Source organism: Eupeodes corollae, chromosome 1, assembly GCF_945859685.1.
Source record: "Eupeodes corollae chromosome 1, idEupCoro1.1, whole genome shotgun sequence".
NCBI lineage: Eukaryota > Metazoa > Arthropoda > Insecta > Diptera > Syrphidae > Eupeodes > Eupeodes corollae.
The window spans coordinates 20876166-20896557 of NC_079147.1; the positions used below are offsets into that span (position 1 = coordinate 20876166).

General features: G+C 30.8%; 1 protein-coding gene across 1 annotated transcript in view; it reads left to right on the forward strand.

Annotated features, from left to right (window-relative positions):
- LOC129954021 (zinc finger protein 1) overlaps positions 1-19913 on the forward strand; it is an 84296-nt gene extending 64383 nt beyond the window's left edge. The window contains exons 4-5 of the mRNA XM_056067617.1: positions 15280-17584; positions 17657-19913. Coding sequence (XP_055923592.1) covers positions 15280-17584; positions 17657-17850 — 2499 coding nt within the window. The 3' untranslated portion in view covers positions 17851-19913. The remainder of the gene's footprint in view (positions 1-15279; positions 17585-17656) is intronic.
- The last annotated feature ends 479 nt before the right edge of the window (positions 19914-20392 follow it).

The following is a 20392-nucleotide window of genomic DNA, read 5'->3' on the forward strand; positions in this document are numbered from 1 at the left end:
TCCATTGAGCTTAGAAGGAAGCCTCAAGATTCTTGTGGTATCACAATGGGCCATTAAACTGGCCTAAGTGTGTCCATTTCTATGTTGGACAGCCACTTTAATCTAACCTAACCTAACCTCATATCTCCAAAATATTGCGATTTGAGACGCTCAGGTTGAGAAATTACTAAATTAAGTCATATTCATAGATTGGAACACTGCGGCGTATACTTATTTTTTTCTTCTATTTTTTGATATACACTGCGGCGTATACTTAACTTTTTGTATATTTTTGAAATGTCTGACTATTTTACCTCATTCCTGATTTTTAGCACTTGATTTTGATGAATGAAAATAAAAAAAATGTAAACACTATTGATTTTGTTCTTACTAGTAAACTGCTGTTTTCTTTTCAATATTTCGTTAGATAAGGTAGGAATACAGTCCCGGACCAACATCCCTCTCCAGCTCGATCTCTAGCTAGCTGTTTCGCTCGTCAAGTTTGCTGGGGTCCTCTCCCACCTGCTTGCTTCATCTGAGTCACAGTCTTCATGTTCTGCGCCGTCCCTTGGGATTGGGTTTGAAAACTTTTCGGGCTGGAGCGTGGTTGTTAATTCGCTCTATATGACCCCGCCATTTAAGTCCTTGTACTTTTATTCTTCAGTTCGTTGTTTTATTGGCTCCTTCACGCTCGATGTATGCAGACGACACCAAAAATCTCGCGAGGAATTTTTCTTTCGATGCATCTTAAAACATTGTCATCTTTCTTTAACAAGGTCCAAGCCTCTGTCCAATAAATGCGAACCGTGATAATGAGTGTCTTACAAATGGTAGTTTTAGATGCTCGAAAGAGGACTTTACTTCTCACAGTCCAGAGAAGCAGGCAACATTTGTTTCCTTTGATTTCAGCGCTGCGGATGCTTCGAGAGAAAAATTCTTCCGGTGATTTCTGGTGCCGTATGTAAAGATGGAGAATGGAGGAAAAGATATAACGACGAACTGTTCGGACTGTAAAGCGACACTGACCTAGTTAACAGAAGGTCTCTAAGTCACGTAGAGCGAATGGAAATCAATGCTCTAGCTCGGAATGTCTTCGAATCTAATCCCGAGGGACGGCGCAATAGAGGAAGAACCACGCAGGTGGGTGAAGACCTCAAACAACTTGGAGTGAGAAACTGGAAACAGCTAGATAGGGCCCAAGCTGGGTGGAGACACATCTTGGTTGAGGCCCAGGTCCGCCCCGGACTGTAGCACTACCTTAAGATTTCAGCTCTGCGCCAAAGTAGACAAAGTCCTTAACTTCCTCAAAGTCATAGTCCATAGTCCATTGACATCACGCTTTGATCCTCCAATATTTTTAATATTAAACTTACCTTTGAAAGATTGTGCCTCTAGTGTTGCCGCTCAAAAGCATTGGTGAGATCTTCTCTGACCTTGATAGAGCAGCATTCTCCATCGTAATTCTGAACGAACGGACAAGTTTGATAGTTTGCTCTTCAATACTTCGAGTGAAATTTTTAATAAAGGGTTTTCAAAAAGGGGTTTCATTGAACAATTATTAAACAATTTAAAACAAAAAGAAAAGGTTGCCGCACCATATTCCTTTAAACAAATTTCCAAGACCTATTCTAACATTTCCTGGACAACTTTACGAATTCTATGTTTATGTTCTTCACTTCCTGTGTAAAATTGGCATAGACGATATCTTTTAAGTGGTTCCAAGAAAAAAGCCTTAAGGTTTTAAATCCCAAAATCTTTGTCGCTAATTGTGATTACCTCTTCGAGAAATCAAACGTCATTAAACTTTTCTGGCAAAACTACGAACAGTGACTGCAATATTTTTACCATTTCGATTGTTCATTTTTATAATTTTAGTGAATTATTGAAGTATTTATGTTTAATTGTTTAAAATCGCGTAGTTTTTTTTCATTTCAAATTTCAAGAGATGACAACTTCAATAGCAAGCTTCTTGTTGGAAAACCTTATATTTTATACATGGTGACCATCTCTTAGAGAATTTAAAACAGTCAGGACACATTTTTGGAAAAATTGTGACTGTAGAAAATTGTGAGCACCTCTGAGAGAACTTAAACATTCAGGACACTTCTTTTTTTTAAATTGTCATTGTTTAATTCTTCTGAATGTTCAACAAAACTTTCTATGAGTTGTTCAAGCGTTTTATTTTTAATTATGTCATTGTTTGACTTATTAAATGTCAAAATATGACAGCTCCAAAAGTGACACCTAATTAAATAGTGGCCTATTCAAAATTATTGCAAAAATCTTATTTCATAAATTTCGAAATTAAGAGAATTTCGATTACATTTTCGGGACTTCTTAAAAAAGGAACAATAAATATTGATATTTAGTCATATTTGAATAAATTATTCACACGATGTAGTTCGTGAATTTTTTTAGATAAATCTATGATTAGTGAATTTAAAAATCCTTAATTCATTAACGGAGTGCCGCATCTATATTACACTTTCTTGTCATTTCTATTTAAATATTCCACACAACAAATTATTAAATATTATTATTATTAATTCGTTGAAATGATCAAAGTTAAAAAACCATATATGCACATAAAAATAAATTAACATATCAACATTGTAATCATAATAGTTCTGAGAAAATAATTTCATATCTTTTTGTTTTTGGTTTGCTGCCATCATTCTAATATAAAAAGTGACTGCTTTGCGTATTAATTAAAACATATCGCGATGTCTATCATACCGTATACACTCTTTTCAAAAGTCATAATTGCCTTTATGACTCTGTTTTTGAGTGTGGATAAAAAATCATAAAACTCTCGAATGTGACAAAAAAAACATGTATGTCCATCTATCCATGAAGTTTTTCATATCAAAACATACGTCGATCTCTTTGTATGGGGGTGTACATATGTTGATTTCTTAATAAATAGAGTCACACCCTGACTTGAGCTTAATTGAAGTTATTCCGTAGATTTAATTGTATGATGGATGAATCACGAGTAGTGAATCGCTTCAACAAAAATCTTACAATAAGAACAACAACAACCAACTAGGTACATCTATCTTTTTTTAAACACAAAGCAAACTGGAAGCAGCAGAAAATGTATCTGTGCCGTCATCTTTTGCATCTTTTTAACAATCTACATACCGACGTTATGTATACTTGTGTACGGTACGTACTTGAATATAAAGTTTATATAGTGTGGTGAATATACAAATTAAGATGATGATATCTGTTCGGCTGCGACGACTATGGCAACATCCTTAGTTAGATAGTTTTTTATTTTCTCAAAAAGATACATTTATGTATAATGTACGTAGCTAGGTACTTTAAAGTATAAAATATATATAAAAAAATAAATAAAAAGATTTGACAACGTTTCTGCAATTAATGATTGTTAGTCACACTGTCAGTTAGGGCACTTAAGATCCACACACATCATCCATTTGCATGAGAGACAGACCCCAAGCTAAGATGTTTCATCTCATCTCTCTGCCTCTACATTCTGGATATACGCGAATTTATTCCACATATGGAAAAAGACACTTGAGGTGTCATCCAACAAGAACAAAAATACACATAACCACATATTTTTGTATGGTTTAAAAAAGATCACAGATAAACAACATTATTCCAGCAACGTCACTCTTCTTCGCTTCAGGCTTGCCAAACTGGGCTATCTTCTTCGTAATTGGGCTATTTATTATGACAGCTCAATAATAAACGGGCTATATATAAAAAGCCCAAATCGAATCTTGTTAGCTTTCTTATTTTTATGATCAAAAATATCAAATTTTTGTATTTGAAATTGAGCTATTTTTGGGCTACTCGTTCTTTTGCGAATAAGTCAAGGAGCTCAAGTAGAATCTTATTGGACATCAATGTTTATTTTATTTTCCATTAATTTTTTTTAGAAACGTTTAAGTTCTTTATGAAACTGTCACATTTTTGTTATTGAAATTGAGCTATTTTTGGGCTACTCGTTCTTTTACGATCAAGTCAAGTAGCTCAAGCAGAATCTTATTGAACAAAAGTGTATATTTTATTTTCCTATAGTTTTTTGTTTAGAAAAGTTTAAGTTCTTTATGAAACCGTCACATTTTTGCTATTGAAATTGAGCTATTTTTGGGCTACTTTCTCGATTCCGATATAAGGCTGCAAATATTGTTAAGTAGCCCAAATTTAATTCTGTTAGTTTCGTTAATATAAAAGTTTAAGTTCTTGTTTAAGCCCATCAGACGTTCTTTATTGAATTTGGACTATTTTGGGCTACTTTTTCGTTTAAAATATGGCAACCCTGCTTTGTTTCGGTTGAGAGGGAGATACTAGTAGCTCAATACAAATAATAATAATTATAACAGAGTCAGAGTAAGAGTGAAATGACATCATCACCACCATAATATAAACCAACTTGTTCGTTTTTTTCGTTTTCATTTTAATTTACTGTTACTATAGTTGGATAAGAATCGAGGTACAAACGTCGTCGCGTACTAGAACGTCGCGTCGTCGTTTTCGTACCTCTATCTATCTTCATTTCATCTATTTACGACGACGCAACTTTACACAGAGATAGAGATAGATACACTTTTGTGTGATGATAGTTTTATCTACTTTATCTCTTTTTGAATGACTAAGAATTGTTTCTATGAATTTATTTCATCCAAATGTGAGTATGTATATAAATTTACCGCCTTTTTGGAATGAGGAAGAGAATCAAAATGGCGATAAAATTATATTATATGATGACGTTTTTTTATTTCCCTATAGTATTCATATTATAGATCATACGTACGTATAAGCTAAGGTCTATATAAAAGGCTATATAGGCTGCTTAGACAGAAAAAGATAAGTAGATACCGTTATACAGAATCGCTTATCGGTTGTTTGTTGATTAAGTGATTTTAAATTGATATTTGTAGGTATTTCTGGCTGTATGGCAGTTAAATAGGTTCAACTGTAAAATGTTTTTTTTCTTTGATTAATTTATGGACCTATTTTTGAGATGATGTGAATTTATTACTTGTTTTTATTTTTAGTAAATTAACTTTAAACAAATATTTGACTCAAAAGTACTTAATTGTACCTTTAAAACTTGAAGTACTTCATTAAGTTTCAAGTCCTTTTTTTATAGTTTGAGATCTTCGAAATTTAATACATTTCACTTACAAAAGCAAAAGTTGCTGGAATAGCAATGGAGATCCAATAAAAAAAAACTATGACAAGATTATTTTTGACAAGTAAATTTGATCAATTGTCAAATGCATATAAACTTTGACAGTTCTTCTGAATTCAGACTAAAGTACGATATATCTTAAACGTCACTTCCGCACTTTTGAAATTTCACATAAATCTACTTAAATGTCAGATGCAACACAAACACACAAAACAAAGAATGTCACATTGTAGCTGTCAATACTTGACGTTTTAATTTCTTAATTGTGTTTTTGTTTGATAATAATTTGGTAGAAAAAAAAATAATAAATACTTTAAACAGATCTACGTTTGATAAACGGTTTGTGATTATTAGATAAAGTGCGTTCTGAATTAAAATCCAAAAGCATTTTCTATCCTTAAATAGAACTGTCAGTTTGTATGTTTGATTAGACTAAATAACGATATTTCTTAAACGTCACTTTACAAACTTTTGAACCACAACTTTAATAAAATTATTTAAATATCAAATGCAAAGTCGGATGCAAAATTAAAAAGTTAACTATTGACCTGTCAATATAACATTGGAAATAAAAATGCCAATGAAACGCTTAAAATAGATCTACTTTTGAACGGACATTAAACCTAAAGGTATGTACGGACTAAACAACGACATTTGTTAAACGTCACATATACCGAACTAAATTTAATCAAATATCAGATGCAAATTCCAAAAATAAAACAAAAATTAATCTGGAATAAATACCATTTGAGCGCTTGGAACGTATTCGTTTATTTAACAATTCATTGTTAATTCATTGGTTCAAAGAATGACTGTCATTGTGTGAAATGTAAAAGGCTTAGAACAAACGTCATAACAAATAAACGCATAAGTAAAAAAACCTAAAACGCAATACTTAAGAGATATTTCAATGTACTTTTTGTGTGAACATTTTTGCCGTTTCTATTAAAAATGGAAGCTGTCACATTTTTTGACAGATTCGTTAAATGTTCTTTTGTGTATTGCTTCAGATTTTCGTTCAATTTTCAATTTTACCGCCAACTGAACACTTTGGAGAACACATTTATGTCTATTATTTTTCAAGTGGATTTTTGGTAACTTAATATTTTTATAGTTGGTGAACCGGGCTTTCAAATATTTGTGTATTTTTTTTTTCGTTAAGTTTTCAACTCTCAGATTTGTTGATTAATTATTCTCATCTTATTCCTATAGCTGAATGTATTGAATCAAAATAGTAGAACTTTTGAATACATTTTCTTCTACTATTCTATTCATTTTATTGTAGTTTTCAAATGAAAAATCCCCTGTACTCGTATATACTATATTTCTGATTAAATTTCTAATCAAAAGAAAATTTCAATTGAATCCACCTGGGGATAAAGTGGATTCTGAGAAATAAAAATAAGATCAGAAACAAAAAAAAAACTAAAATAATAATATAAAACTCTTCATTCAGCGCTCGTGCCCTAATGCATATAATTGAATTATTAGCCTTCTCCCCAATCTGACGCCCGTCGCCGCTGGCCGCAGATGGTTTTGTGGTGAGTGCGCGGTTGGTATTTTGGATTAGATGGATGGATGCTAGTGCAGGCTCCATCCCTATTTTTTCCTGGAACTTCTTTTCTCCATTAGTGGCAAGGTGCAACAATGTTGGATCACTCATCTCTGGTTCATAGTTTTTATGCAGAAAGAGTACTCCGATACGTTGCACTTGGCTGAAGCTGCCACTGGTGCTGCTATTGATTCCCCTTATTTCTTTGTTTTGATCTTTTGTTTTTGTATTCAAAACACATTTGCCATACTCACTCACTGCGATCGAAAAATTCGAGAGGTGTAAGAGGTAAACCTCTTGGTAATCTGAAGCTTTTATGGTTCCTCTCAGTATAATAATGACGTGATGGCGATCGTCATCGGGCACCTTTAAGTGCCTTTTTCACATCAGAGAGGTGGTAGAGGTAGGAGATGGTCTACTATACACGTTTCAGACTTTAAAATCAAAACAACTTGTCCTAACGGACCTGGTTCTTGAACTTAAAAGAACGAACAGAAACAAAAAAATACCCAATTTAAATCAAGTGCTGACATCCAAACATATGCTTGGAGCCGGTGCGCAGGCACACCTCTTCAGAATTATTAGTATAGATGGTAGAAGGTGTTCCAGCGTCTTCCCCTTGAAACCGCACCATCATGAACACATGGATGGATAAGAGGAACACCATTAGCCTCGGTGTGCACATCCAAACTGTTTCTAGAGCTGTTCAATCAACTATGTAGGTAGAAACTCTCAAGACTCTAGGTAGATTGGTATAAATGGAAGGAACGTCCATACCTAGGTTAGATAGAGTCTAGAGGTGGTATATTGCATCTATCTCCCTCCGCCAAACGCACAGCCACGATATAATAGCGATACGGCTATGGGAGATATGGCGATTGGGAATTGTGTCGATCGACTTAAATGAGCGCGCATCTGCAACCACACCTCAGTTGATTAGTATCAATGATTTAATGGCGGCGTGGCGGATGTTTTATCACCGGGGTTTTTCTTCTTATTTTGATTTTAAAATTTATTATTGTAGATCTTTTACATCACAAAACCGACAATATACAAGAAATATACACTCAGTTCGGATGATTACTTAAAATGGAATTTTTTTAAATGTTGATAAAAAAAAATGAACCTTATAACGCAAGTCATGCCAGCCTAGTCAAAGTGTAACCAAGAAAAGAAAAACAGAGCAGAACTACAAAAGGTGGACAAATTTATTATTTAATTCAAATCGCTAATAAATTTATTGAAAGTGAAATTTAAAAAAATATATCTAATTTTTAATCTCGTAAATGGTTTTTAAAAACAAAAAGTGTTAATATGAAGAAAATTAGGAGAATTTTAAATCTCATAAAGGTAAATATTTGTTAGATTTGCTATTCAGCAGGAAGGTTAAAATTTACCTTGAATTGAGTTTATTGTTTTTTTTTCCGTTAGTTTCTAGAATTAAAACAATTAATTTTTGTAGAAAACTGCATTTGCCATTAATATATTTTGCTTGATAAAATTGTGTTTGAGTTTTAACTTCACAAATGAAAAAACTTGAAACCTTTTTTAGATATTTAATTTGTTATAGTGTTGTTATCAGTTTTGAAGAAAAATTATTATGAATACCAAATAAAATTATTAAATCTGTTAAGAAAATGGAAAATGTCTACAAAATTGTACGAGTAAATAGTTTGTTTTTAAATTTAATGGCAGCTTTTCAAAAGGAATGTAAGAATTCTTCTTATTGAAGGATTGTCAAATTTAAGGGATAAATAAATGCGTCTTTAAGTGAATCTTATATTTAAGGAACAACTTCAAGTTCTTACAGTAGATCGTTTCCAATGAGAAATATATAAAATTAATGTAAACTTGGATATTTTTCCAATGAACACTTGTAAAGAATGTTCTTAAGAAAGTCATAAATTTACGACTGTCAAGTCGGCACTACATTTTTCGAAATTGAAAAAACTGAGTTGTTGTATTGTTGCTTTTTTGTTGTAAACTAATTGTGGAAAAAATTGTAGGTCGACGATTTAAACAAAAAGTGGTATGTAGTGCTAGGTTGGTATCAAGTTAGCACTAAACTTTTTGATTTTGTTAAAACTAACGATGCAATTAGTTGATAATTATTTGTTGTAAATTAGTTGTGTGAAAAAAAAATTCCAAAAATGTTTTTTAATTGAATTTTTAACAAAAGGGGGTATGAAGTGCTAACATGACACCGTGAATCCAGACATAAAACAAGAATATTCGAAAATGTAACAATGCAATTAATTGTAGCTTTTTTGTTTAAAATTAGCTGTAAAAAGAAACAAATTCCAAACATCTTTTGTACTTTCATTTATTTAAAAAAAAAGGATATGTAGTGAGTGAGTGAAGTAACTGCCCTTTTTTCCATTTTCATATTTTTTAATAAATCGAAGATTATAGAAATGTTTATAATTTTTTTAAGATATTAAATACTAGTGGCCCGTCCCGGCTTCGTACGGGTAGACATAAATAGGTACAGATATTTTAGTTTTAAGCATTTAAATTACAACGACCATTCTTATTTTAAAGCCTTCCTGTACACTACGTTGGCTGTTGTATTTTTAGGTGCCAACAAAACGTATTGATTTCACATACAATTGCCCGTGGTAAAAGCATCAATTCTTAAGTCGATACCAACTATGAAAAAAGTTTGTCCCTGGGATTTATTTATTGTTAGGGCACAGGATATTTTTAAAGGGAACTGTAACCTTTCAAAAGATATGGGCAAATCAGTGGGTATCATCGGGATCAGCGGAACATGTGAGAGCTGACCGGCCGTGGGATCCGTAATGATAGTTGCTACAATCACATTATCTCTTAATTCTTTGATCAAATGTCTTGTATTCTAAAAGATTGTCGAATATTTGTTTGTCCTGTCATTAATACTCTTCGCAGCGTATGCGATGAAAGACATTTGATAGCTAATTTGTGTACACTTTCGGTTGGTTTTAATAGAAATTTCTAAAGATTTCTAAAGTAATCTAGTACTAAATATAGCCTCAGTGATAATGTAGCTTTCTAATGAAAAAAGAATTATTAAAATCGGTCCAGTACTTTTTGAGCTTATTCAAAAAAATACAAATCTTTCCTCTTTATAATATTGGTGTAGATATTGTAGATTGATTTTAAAATTAATTTGCCTGCAAGAAATTTAAGCATTTTTAGGTTAGGTGTGAATTTAATAAAAAAGAGGCTGGGATGCGACCCACACTGATAACTTCCCATCCCGTTTGTCGATTTGTCTTGCTTAAAAGTTTGTCTATATGTACTAGTATCAATTTTACCAAATTTGCGTACTTTTTTTTGTAGATTTTATTTTTTATGAAAAAACGGACTGTTGGATTTTTATATAAAAATCATTGAATATTGAAAACAATATTTTTGAAAAGATATTTGTATCGGAAATCAATTTTTACCAACTTTTGTTAAATTTTTTTAGGTTTTTAATTTTTTGTACGAAAACTATCAATTCGATTTTTTTCAAAATTTTACCGAATGTTGACAACAATATTTCTTATAAGATAAAATTAGTTTGAAGCCAATATTTCAAAGTTTTAAAAAGATATTTGAGTCGAAAATCAATTTTTACCAACTTTTATTAATTTTTTTTCGGTTTTTAATTTTTTGTAAAAAAACTATCAATTCGATTTTATTCAAAATTTTACCGAATGTTGACAACAATATTTTTTGAAAGATAAAAGTAAACTAAAGCCAATATCTCAGAGTTTTGAAAAGATATTTGAGTCGATATTCAATTTTTACCAACTTTTGTTATTTTTTTTCGGTTTTTAATTTTGTGTAAAAAAAACTATCAATTCTTTTTTTCTCAAAATTTTATCGAATATTGAAAACAATATTTGTTATAAGATAAAATAAGTTTTAAGCCTTAATTTCAAGTTTTTGAAAAGAATCGATATTCAATTTTTACCAACTTTGAGTAATGTTTTTTTTAGATTTTTATTTTTTATAAAAAAAACTGTCAATTCGATGTTTCTCAAAATTTTATCAGATTTCAAAAACATTGTTCTCCGTTGCTCAAAATTGTTTTGGAGATGAAATTATATTTAAGTCGTTAAATTTTGGAGGTGACAAATTTTTTTTTTCAGTTTTTTTGATTTATAAAAATATACTTCTTTGAGATCACGTTACAATTTATTATATAAAATTAATTTCAAGTCTCTAGAGTTTTTGGTTAGTAAGATATTTAGGGTTAACCAAAATTTTCACCTTTTTTTTAAACTGCTATGGTAAAAAAACCACCCACGCAATTTTCTTGAGAGCCCTTTCTGCATCTTTCTGCCTTATTATCTGTATAACAAAATTTATTTGGAGTCGATATTCCTTCTGGTTCTTGAGCTATGGACAACGAAAAAAACGTCGCGAACGTACGGACGTACGGACGTACGAACGTACGTACACACGCACGCACAGACATTTTTCCAAAAATATTTTATTTCGACTCTATTGACCTTGAAACGTCGAGAAATGTCAAAATTTTCAATTTGACAAATCGGACCCATTACAATAACTTCCTATGGGAAGTTAATAATAAAATGCATGACTGGGTCCCACGAACTTGTTTATTTATGCCAATATTCTGTTTAAAAATATTTCCTTCTATTTTATTTTAAAATTTGAAAATGTACTTGCAAAAAAATTTTTTCTTCCAAAACTTAAATGCCATTGATTTATTGAATTTGTTTAATTTTCTCTCAAGAATATATTTCGTATCCAGATATTTTGCACTTATAAATATAAATTTTACATTTCAATTTTGTTAAAAGATATTGACACCATCTGAGATATCGAATTTTGATCCAAATTTAAAATATTATTAAAACAGTATAAGAGCTTTAAAATATTGAAATCAGTTTTTTAGGAAAACTTTAAGAAAAATTAAGGCTCAGTTGGGGGTATCTTTCTAGAGAAATACATATTTTTTAGACAGAAACCAAGTTGAGTAAAAAAATTAGGACTTTTCTACCATCGTAATGTCATGTTTGTTTAAAATCTCAAGTTTGACATTTCTTAACAATAAAATACTTGCCATAGTTCCTATGTAGTTCCTATACGTCGCAAGTAAAAATTAAGATTTGACTTATGTCACTTTGCTTTTCTAGTGACGAAATGTCCCTATTTTAGTATTTAAATTGTATTAGATAGATAGATAGATAGATAGATAGATAGATGATAAGTTCTTTATTCTTTTTAATGAACTCATATATAACATTGCGCTCAAATACATAGACATAGTTAACAATAATATTGAATAAGAAAAGTTGGTGACAACAATTATTTTTTAATTATTTTATATTTTTTCGGGTTACTAAAATATAAAGGAAGAAAGAAAAAATAATATAAATTATACATTGAAAAATATGCATTAGAAACATAAAAATAGTTTTAGCAAAAAGAAATTTGGAAATTAAAAATATTTTTGAAAGTTAGATTTAAGGAAACAAATCGTATTTGGTTATATACATACGTTTAGTTTAAGACAGTGTAACGTAGGAAAGTTTCTATTTCTTGGTGGTCTACGGCAAGAAGCCATAACTTTATTTCTTTAAAAAATGCGCCAATATTTGTTATTTTACGAACTTCTATAGGAATGGTATTAAAAAGTTTGCAAGAAGCAATGGAATAGGAGTTTCTGTAGCTTGAAATAGGGGATATTTACTATAAAGGTGGAATTACTTCTAAGACTTCGTATTTCGGAAATCGGACTATTCAAATATCCAGCTCTTTAAAAAAAAAAAACATTTTTAAAACTTTAAAATATGTTTTAACTTCAATTATTTTGTATAGTTTAGTTAATTTTTGTATTTTATTTAATTTAACCTTTTTATATTTATTTAGTTATATATTTTTTTTAATTAAATTGTATTGTTTTAGTATTTTTAAATTGTAGGCTACTTTTTTAATAAATTAATGAATTGAATTTTTAATAATTTTGCGCTTTAATAAATTAAAATCAAGTTAAACCAATATTTGTATAAATTTTTTAAATGTAAGTTTTTTAACTTTTGCATTTAAATTAATCCTTATTTAGTTTTATTAAATTCAATTTTGTTTAAATTTATTTTACTAGGCTTTATTGTTTTTTTCTTATTTTGTTGTATGCTGTGTTTTTATTTAATTTTATTTTTATAAGTTTGTAATTAATTTATATATTTATTTCATGTTTTGTTTTTTTTTTAAATTTTAGCTTTATTACTTTATTTTTTTTTCTATTAATTCAAGTTCTGAAAATAAAAATGCTTAATACTTCTACAAATTCTTGAATTTCTTATTTATTTTTGTCTTGTTATTTCTATTTGATTTTATTTTATCATATTTCGCCAGATTTTTATTTATGTAATTTTCTTCTTTTTTTTATTTTGGTTATAAATTTTCTTACCTTATTTTATTTTATTGTATTTTATTTTTTAATTTAAATGTTTCCACTTCTATTTCAATGTAATTTATTTTATTTTGGTTTTCTTATTATTTTATATTAACTTAACTTTATTATATTTTATAGTATTTTATTTTATTTTATTTTATTTTATTCAACTTTATTTTAAATATTTGTTTTTGATTTAGTTTTATTTTATTTTTATATAATTTTGTATTTATACTTTTATTTCATCTTATTTTGTAACGTTTTCTTGCAAAAAATTCAATTTCCTTTGTTATACTTTGTATTTTCTAAATTGTATTTTATTTAACTTTTTGTTTCTTTGCATTTCATTTTTAGAATGTTTGTTAAACTTATTAAAGACATTGAAGTATGTACAATATTCGTCTTGACAAATGAACAAAATTTAAAAATGTCTTCAAACAAAATATGACTAAAAATCAAGAAATATTCTCAAATAAAATAAAAGTCCTTAAGTCTTAAAAATCTACTAAAAATTAAAATTACTTACCTAATTTGATTAATCATGTTGTTAATAGAGAAAAAAGTGATTAACTTTAATTTATCACAAAAAAGAAATGATTATAATCGATTTCATTTGTATTTGTTTTTCTCAAAATTGTAATGCTTATAAATATTGCCTTTTTTCAAGGACACATCATGAAGCTAAACAAAGTTATAAAAATTATACTCCAATTTTTTTCCAAGGCTAAATAAATAGAAATTAACCTCAATACGATTATTAATATTAATACTTTCCATATACACCATCAGACTGCATTTCAAAAACGTAAAAGACTTTTTTTTAAAAAAAAAAGAAGAAAAATCTGACTAACCTCAATAAGATTTTCTCCAGCAAAGATAGATACTCCTTCTATATGTGGATCTTGTGAGCTAGATCAGCTTGTTTTTGTTTTTTGTTTTTGTTTAATTTTGTTTTTTTGTTTTATAGATCCCATCAACAAAAACACTTAAAAAATTAATATTTTCCATAATTCTTCTTCTCTTCTGAAGTCCATTAGAAACGGACACACAAGCAATTCCAAAATATCAATAAATAAACAAGACAAACAAAAACAAAATTATAAAATAGGTATAGGTAATGTTGTTTTCAATAAAATTTATATATTTCTGGAATTGAGAACCCCCTCCCCTCCCCCCGTTCGTATTTAATCTTTTTTATATTTTCATTCAAAGATACGTAACATAAATATAGCTATATTATTATTAACAATCTATGTCTATCAACAATTTATTTATATCAAGCTAAAAAAAAAGGGGCGTATCTTCTCCAAAAACACCTGCATATTTATTTTCCAGCGAACCAATTGAAATCGTATTTGAATTTTTGCGAAATTCCCTCGATACGAAAAGATACAAACAAAAATTTCAAAATAAGAAACCAAAAATAATACGATATTAATAATTTTATTGAGCACAAACAATTATTTATCGGTTTTTTTTTTTTTTAATTTATTTATTTAAAGTTTCATATAAACAATCCAGTAGGTGTAAATTTGCAAAAACAGGAAAAGATTTATTTAGCGAGTCCAAAATCGAGCTTCTCGAGGTTCGAGGAGGAATCCAAAACGAATATTATGATAAAAATTACGACAGAAGCACGTTTTGTTCCAAATTTAAGCGAAAATTTATGAAACGATTATTGTTTCTAGATTTATTTTGAATTTAAATAGATATTGTATCTTTTGCATTCGCATAATTTTTAAAAATATGTGCGTTATTTGAATTCAAGTTAATGCGTGGGGGTCTTTATTTTTTCGCAAAAAAAAAACTAAACAATAAACATCATTAATGTCGAAAGATTTTTGAGGAGAGGTACATTTTTTGAATATAATTTATAAGGAAAAGGAGTGGACGAATAGTGAAAACGGGTGTATTGACGTAAATGCTATTGTTGTTTTCACATGTTTTGAACTACCTTTGGCTTTGTCTTTTCCTTGTTCAATTAAGTGTTGAAGAATTCAACTATTTCCAAAGAATTTCACTATTTCCAATAACGAATTTTCTTCCAAAAACCTACCTTTGGTAATCACATTCGAGGCACACAATTCAATAGAATTCCAGTTTATTTTATAAAGTTTAAAACTTGCGTAATCCATTTAAATATTTAATTTTCTCACCAAAAACCTTTTCTTTCTTTTCTTCCAGAGCTGCAAAATCTGCCACAAAGCATTCGCCAATGTGTATCGCCTACAACGTCACATGATCAGCCACGACGAATCGGCCCTATTGCGCAAATTCAAATGTACTCAATGCGATAAGGCTTTTAAATTTAAACACCATCTCAAGGAGCATGTACGCATCCATTCCGGCGAAAAACCATTCGGTTGTGATAATTGCGGTAAACGTTTCTCACATTCCGGTTCGTTTTCGAGTCATATGACATCGAAGAAATGCATCAGCATGGGCCTCAAATTGAACAATAATCGAGCGATGTTAAAGAGTTTGGAGAAGAGCGGTATTTTGGGTGGAAGTCCGAATGGTAAGCGTCCTGGAGGCGCCCAAGCTCCAATTGGAACGAATCCTATGAATTATTTCCCACACGGTTTGGGTGTGGGAGGTGCATCAGATGGAGGAGCCGCGGCGGCAAATGCGGCGAATTCAGGAAGTAATTCGTTTTACCAAATGCTGCCGAAGTATAGTGAATATGGAGCGATGAATGCCGCTTTGCTGGCAACATTCCAGAATCCGTTTTACAATATGGCTGCCCTGAATCCAAATATCCATCCATATAGTATACATCGGTTGTTGGAACTAACCGCAGCCGGTAACCAGAGATTACAGTCGGATCCGGAGGATCTGATCGAAGAAGTGACTGAGGATGTGACTGATGAGCCAAAACTTGTGATGGACTTGGATGATTGTGAGAAGGACACCGAGGAGGATCACACTCGTACTTATAATCGCAGTGACGATGAAGATGATGAAGGTGAAGACAGCCGTAATAGTAATGACAGTTCGCCAACCAAACAAACCTATGAGGACTCGAATGCGGAAGATGTTAAGATGCAGAGAGTTGAGAGTCCAAGTCCTGTGCCGGAGGAGCGTCCCCATTCGCCGGAAATTAAAGTCGAAGAAGAGGAGGAGGAAGAAGAAGGGGAGGAGGACGAAGAGAAGGCTCCTAAGGAAGAGATTGAACAGTCTGAACAATCGGAACAGCCTGAACCACTGAACGAATTACGCTGCAGTCGTTGTGATAAACAATTTAACCACCCAACCGAACTGGTCCAACATGAGAAAGTTCTGTGTGGCTTGATCAAGCAAGAGCTTGAGCAACAGCAACATGAACAACAACAACATCAATTACAACAACAGCAACTTCAACAACAACAAGAACTGGAGCAGCAACAACTCCAACAGCAGCAGACACAAATGCAACAGCAGTTCCAATCAAATGAATCCGATGCCGGAAATTCGTCGTACCTTCACTCTGGCAGCGAGGAAGAGCAAGAAGACCGTGAATCAAAGAACGGCAGTGAAGCTGGAGAGAGAAAGGTTCGTGTGCGTACAGCAATCACCGAGGAACAGCAAGCGGTACTGAAGCAACACTATGCAATAAATGCCCGACCAAGTCGGGATGAATTCCGTGTGATCGCCCATCGATTGTCCCTTGACGCCAGAGTGGTCCAGGTGTGGTTCCAAAATAACCGATCTCGTGAAAGGAAGATGAACAATGGTTTCAATGGAATCACTAAATGCTACCCACCCATGATTTCCGAACCCATTCAAACCAATACCCCACCACCAGCTGCTGCCGTGGATTCAGTAAAATTCTCCAGTGGAGAAGATCAACCTCTCGACTTGTCGGTCAAAAAAGATTCTCCCCAGCAATCGGCTCACTCGCCTCTCTATGGAAGTGTTCCCATGCAGGTGGATACCAACGAAGCAATCAATTTGAGTCAAAAGCTTTCGCCGAGTCTGGCCTTGTACAAACAACCTTTGTACTATGGCGCCACAATACCAAGTCAACGTCCTTCAGACATTCCAGTGCCATCTCATCACATTCGACAAACTCCATCGCCCAATGAAGCAATGCCACCAATGCCAAGATATCCCACAAACACTCATCCTTATTTGATGCCCAATGGCACTGGACCCCGATCAATGGTCCCCATGGAGTGTCTCTTCCAAATGGCTCCCGAATATGCACGCAGCCATTTGATGGGCAACATGAAAATGGGTGGAAGCAGTGATCGTGGAACCAGTTTAAGTCCCGGATCGGAGAAACGATCATGGCGCGATGACGAATCGAGAATCTCACATGAAGATGAATACATTGCGGCGGCAGCTGCTGCTGCTGCAGCCTCGAATCTCTTGCCACCGCAACAAAAACGACACAAAATCGAAACCCACGGACATGCTGGGGATCCAGACCTACCGTTTATATGTGATCAGTGTGATAAGGCCTTTGCCAAACAGAGCTCGCTGGCGAGACATAAATATGAACATTCTGGTGAGTTTCCTTAAAATAATTTCTTTAATTTTTGTCAGTGTCAATTTAACACTTTATTTTTCTTTCTTAAAGGTCAACGTCCATATAAATGCGTCGATTGTCCCAAAGCATTCAAACATAAACACCATCTCACCGAACACAAACGTTTGCACAGCGGTGAAAAACCCTTCCAGTGCTCGAAATGCCTAAAACGTTTCTCACATTCCGGCTCCTATAGCCAGCACATGAACCACAGGTACTCGTATTGCAAACCTTACAGGGAATAGGTAAGCGAGGCGTCCGCCCTGCTGAATCTTGATTTTCGAAAACAACATACGTCACAGCAAAATCAACAACATCACCATCAACAACAGCAGCTCGGCACGTTTTTCAATAATAATCGTCATCATCTCCTAAACAACAGCCAAAATAATAACAATGCCAGAAGGATGGTAGGACCTCAACAAACGGTACCACAACCTCCACCACCGCCACAACCAACGATTCCACCATCATTCTGGCCCATGATGCACCACCAACAACAACAGCAACAACAAACGCATCTAAATAGCTTACACCCGCTTCAACAATTGCAAATGCAACAACAGCAGCAACGTTTACAAGCGGAACACTTCGCTGCGCTTAGCGGTTTCCATCATCGCAAATTCTAAACTGAGTGAGAATTGAGCAGAAAAATTTAATAAAAAAAATATTCTAGAAATAGAACGGATTGTGATTAAAAAATATACAAAATTTATATTAAAAAGAAAAAGAATATAAAATTAATTCTAAACTATTTGCCAGGCTTTTCGAAAGCGTACTTAAGAGAAAAACAAAAAAGAAATTCATAAAAAAAAACTTAATTATCGAGAAGAAAATAAAAATGAGAAGTATTTTTTTTTTAAACTATAAAAATGTGCAGTAAATATTTAGCTATTTAGTATTTTTTTGAAATTATTATTTTTAATTTATTATTATTATCGAAATAGTTTATTTCGTTCGTTATGTTTTATAAAAATCAAAAAAGAAAAGAACAAAACCTTTCTCGAAAGAATTTAACTTTTTTTTTTTTAAATAATTTTAATTTTGTTATAGTATTTAGTTTATTTTTATTCTTTTGTAATATTTTATTATTTAACTTTTAACGTTTTTTTATGTTTTAAAATCTAAGTTCAACCAACCAAATGTACTCGTATCTTCCAGCATCATTTGGGTACCTGTCGAAATACTCAAATTTTGCGCTTACTAAGTGCCATAAAATATCTATTTTATATATATTTTAATAATATATTTTCGTATTTATATGTTAATTCATTTATTCGAACAAATAAGTATCTTTGAAACAAAAAATAAACCTTCATTTTATTCAATTTGTTTCTTCTTTTTATTTATTGACTTTGTTCATAGCAGCCATGTTTTATTTTTAAATTGGGTTTAAAGTTTTTGTTCTTTTAATTTAGTTTAATTTTTATCAAAATTTCTTGACAAAGTCAGGCTGGGTCATTTCGCAATTATTATATTTTCATAACAATACAATTTGTTCATTTATTTTTTGTCTCCAAATATCATTTTTATATATTAATTATAATTTATTTAAATTACAAAAAAAAAAAACATCACATTTATTATCTCCTCTCCCATCATCACTTTACTTCTCTCGAAAATGAAAACAAAACAAATCAGAAAAAAGCTCAAAAAGGAGCACACACAGATATTCTTGGACCACAAGGTGTTAACATGACAATACAATAAAATTATTCGCAAAAAATTTAAACAAAAACAAAATATTAAATTTAAGTAAATTAAATATACTCACATATTTAAAAAAATGAATATTTAAATTTAAAAATCAATTTATTTCTCTCTCAATAGTAAAAGAAACAAAAAAATACCAACATTTAATAAAATCTGTTCACATAAATTTCATTAACTTAAATTTTGTAAAATTGTTCATGTAAAAATGTATAAATATTAAACTTAAATTAGACAAAATAAAAAATAAAAACAAAACTATTATAAATTAAATTATTATTAATCAGGCAGTGTTGAGATTAATTAATACAAATATAACAACAAACCCAAAAGGATTTGACAGGACTCCAAAGAAATAGAAGTATTTTGTATTTATATCTATAAAAATAAATATAATGTTTTTTTTACAAAAATTTAAGCACCAAAAATACAATAGTTAAAAAACAAACAAAAGCAGTATAACCATTTAAACAATCTACCAGTATAAACTTTAATTTAAAAAAGATTCATTTTTGAAAAGCCTTTTTCCACCCACCGGTCCTTAGGAAAAAATATTAATAAATCCTGTAAACAAATTAAAAACAAAATTAGAAACTTAAATCTCAACCTGTGTTACAGTGTCTTTTTCGTATGGTTAGTTAAAAATTATTAATAAACATTATAATTAATAATAATAATTACAATTGTACATTTTCTTATCAAATGGAAGCTTCTACCCAAAGAAATTAATATAAAATTCCTTGCATATAGTGTAAAATATAAAAACAAACAATTCGCGTTAAAATTAAACATTTTTCTTCAATACATGGAAAATATTTGACAAAACTAAAATTAATAATTATTTTGAAATTGTAAAATTAAAAAAGAAAAAAAAAAACGATCATTCCACAACTAGAAACAAAAATTATAGTTGTACAAAAATAAAAAATTCATTTGGCCTTAATTTAAATAATTTCTTTTAATAAAACAAAAACAAAATTGTAAAAAATGAAATAACTATAAACTTTTAAGCTGAGTTGTGCTCTAAATAAAAAATGTTTCCTTTCTTATCAGTAAATAATAAAAATATTTAAAAAT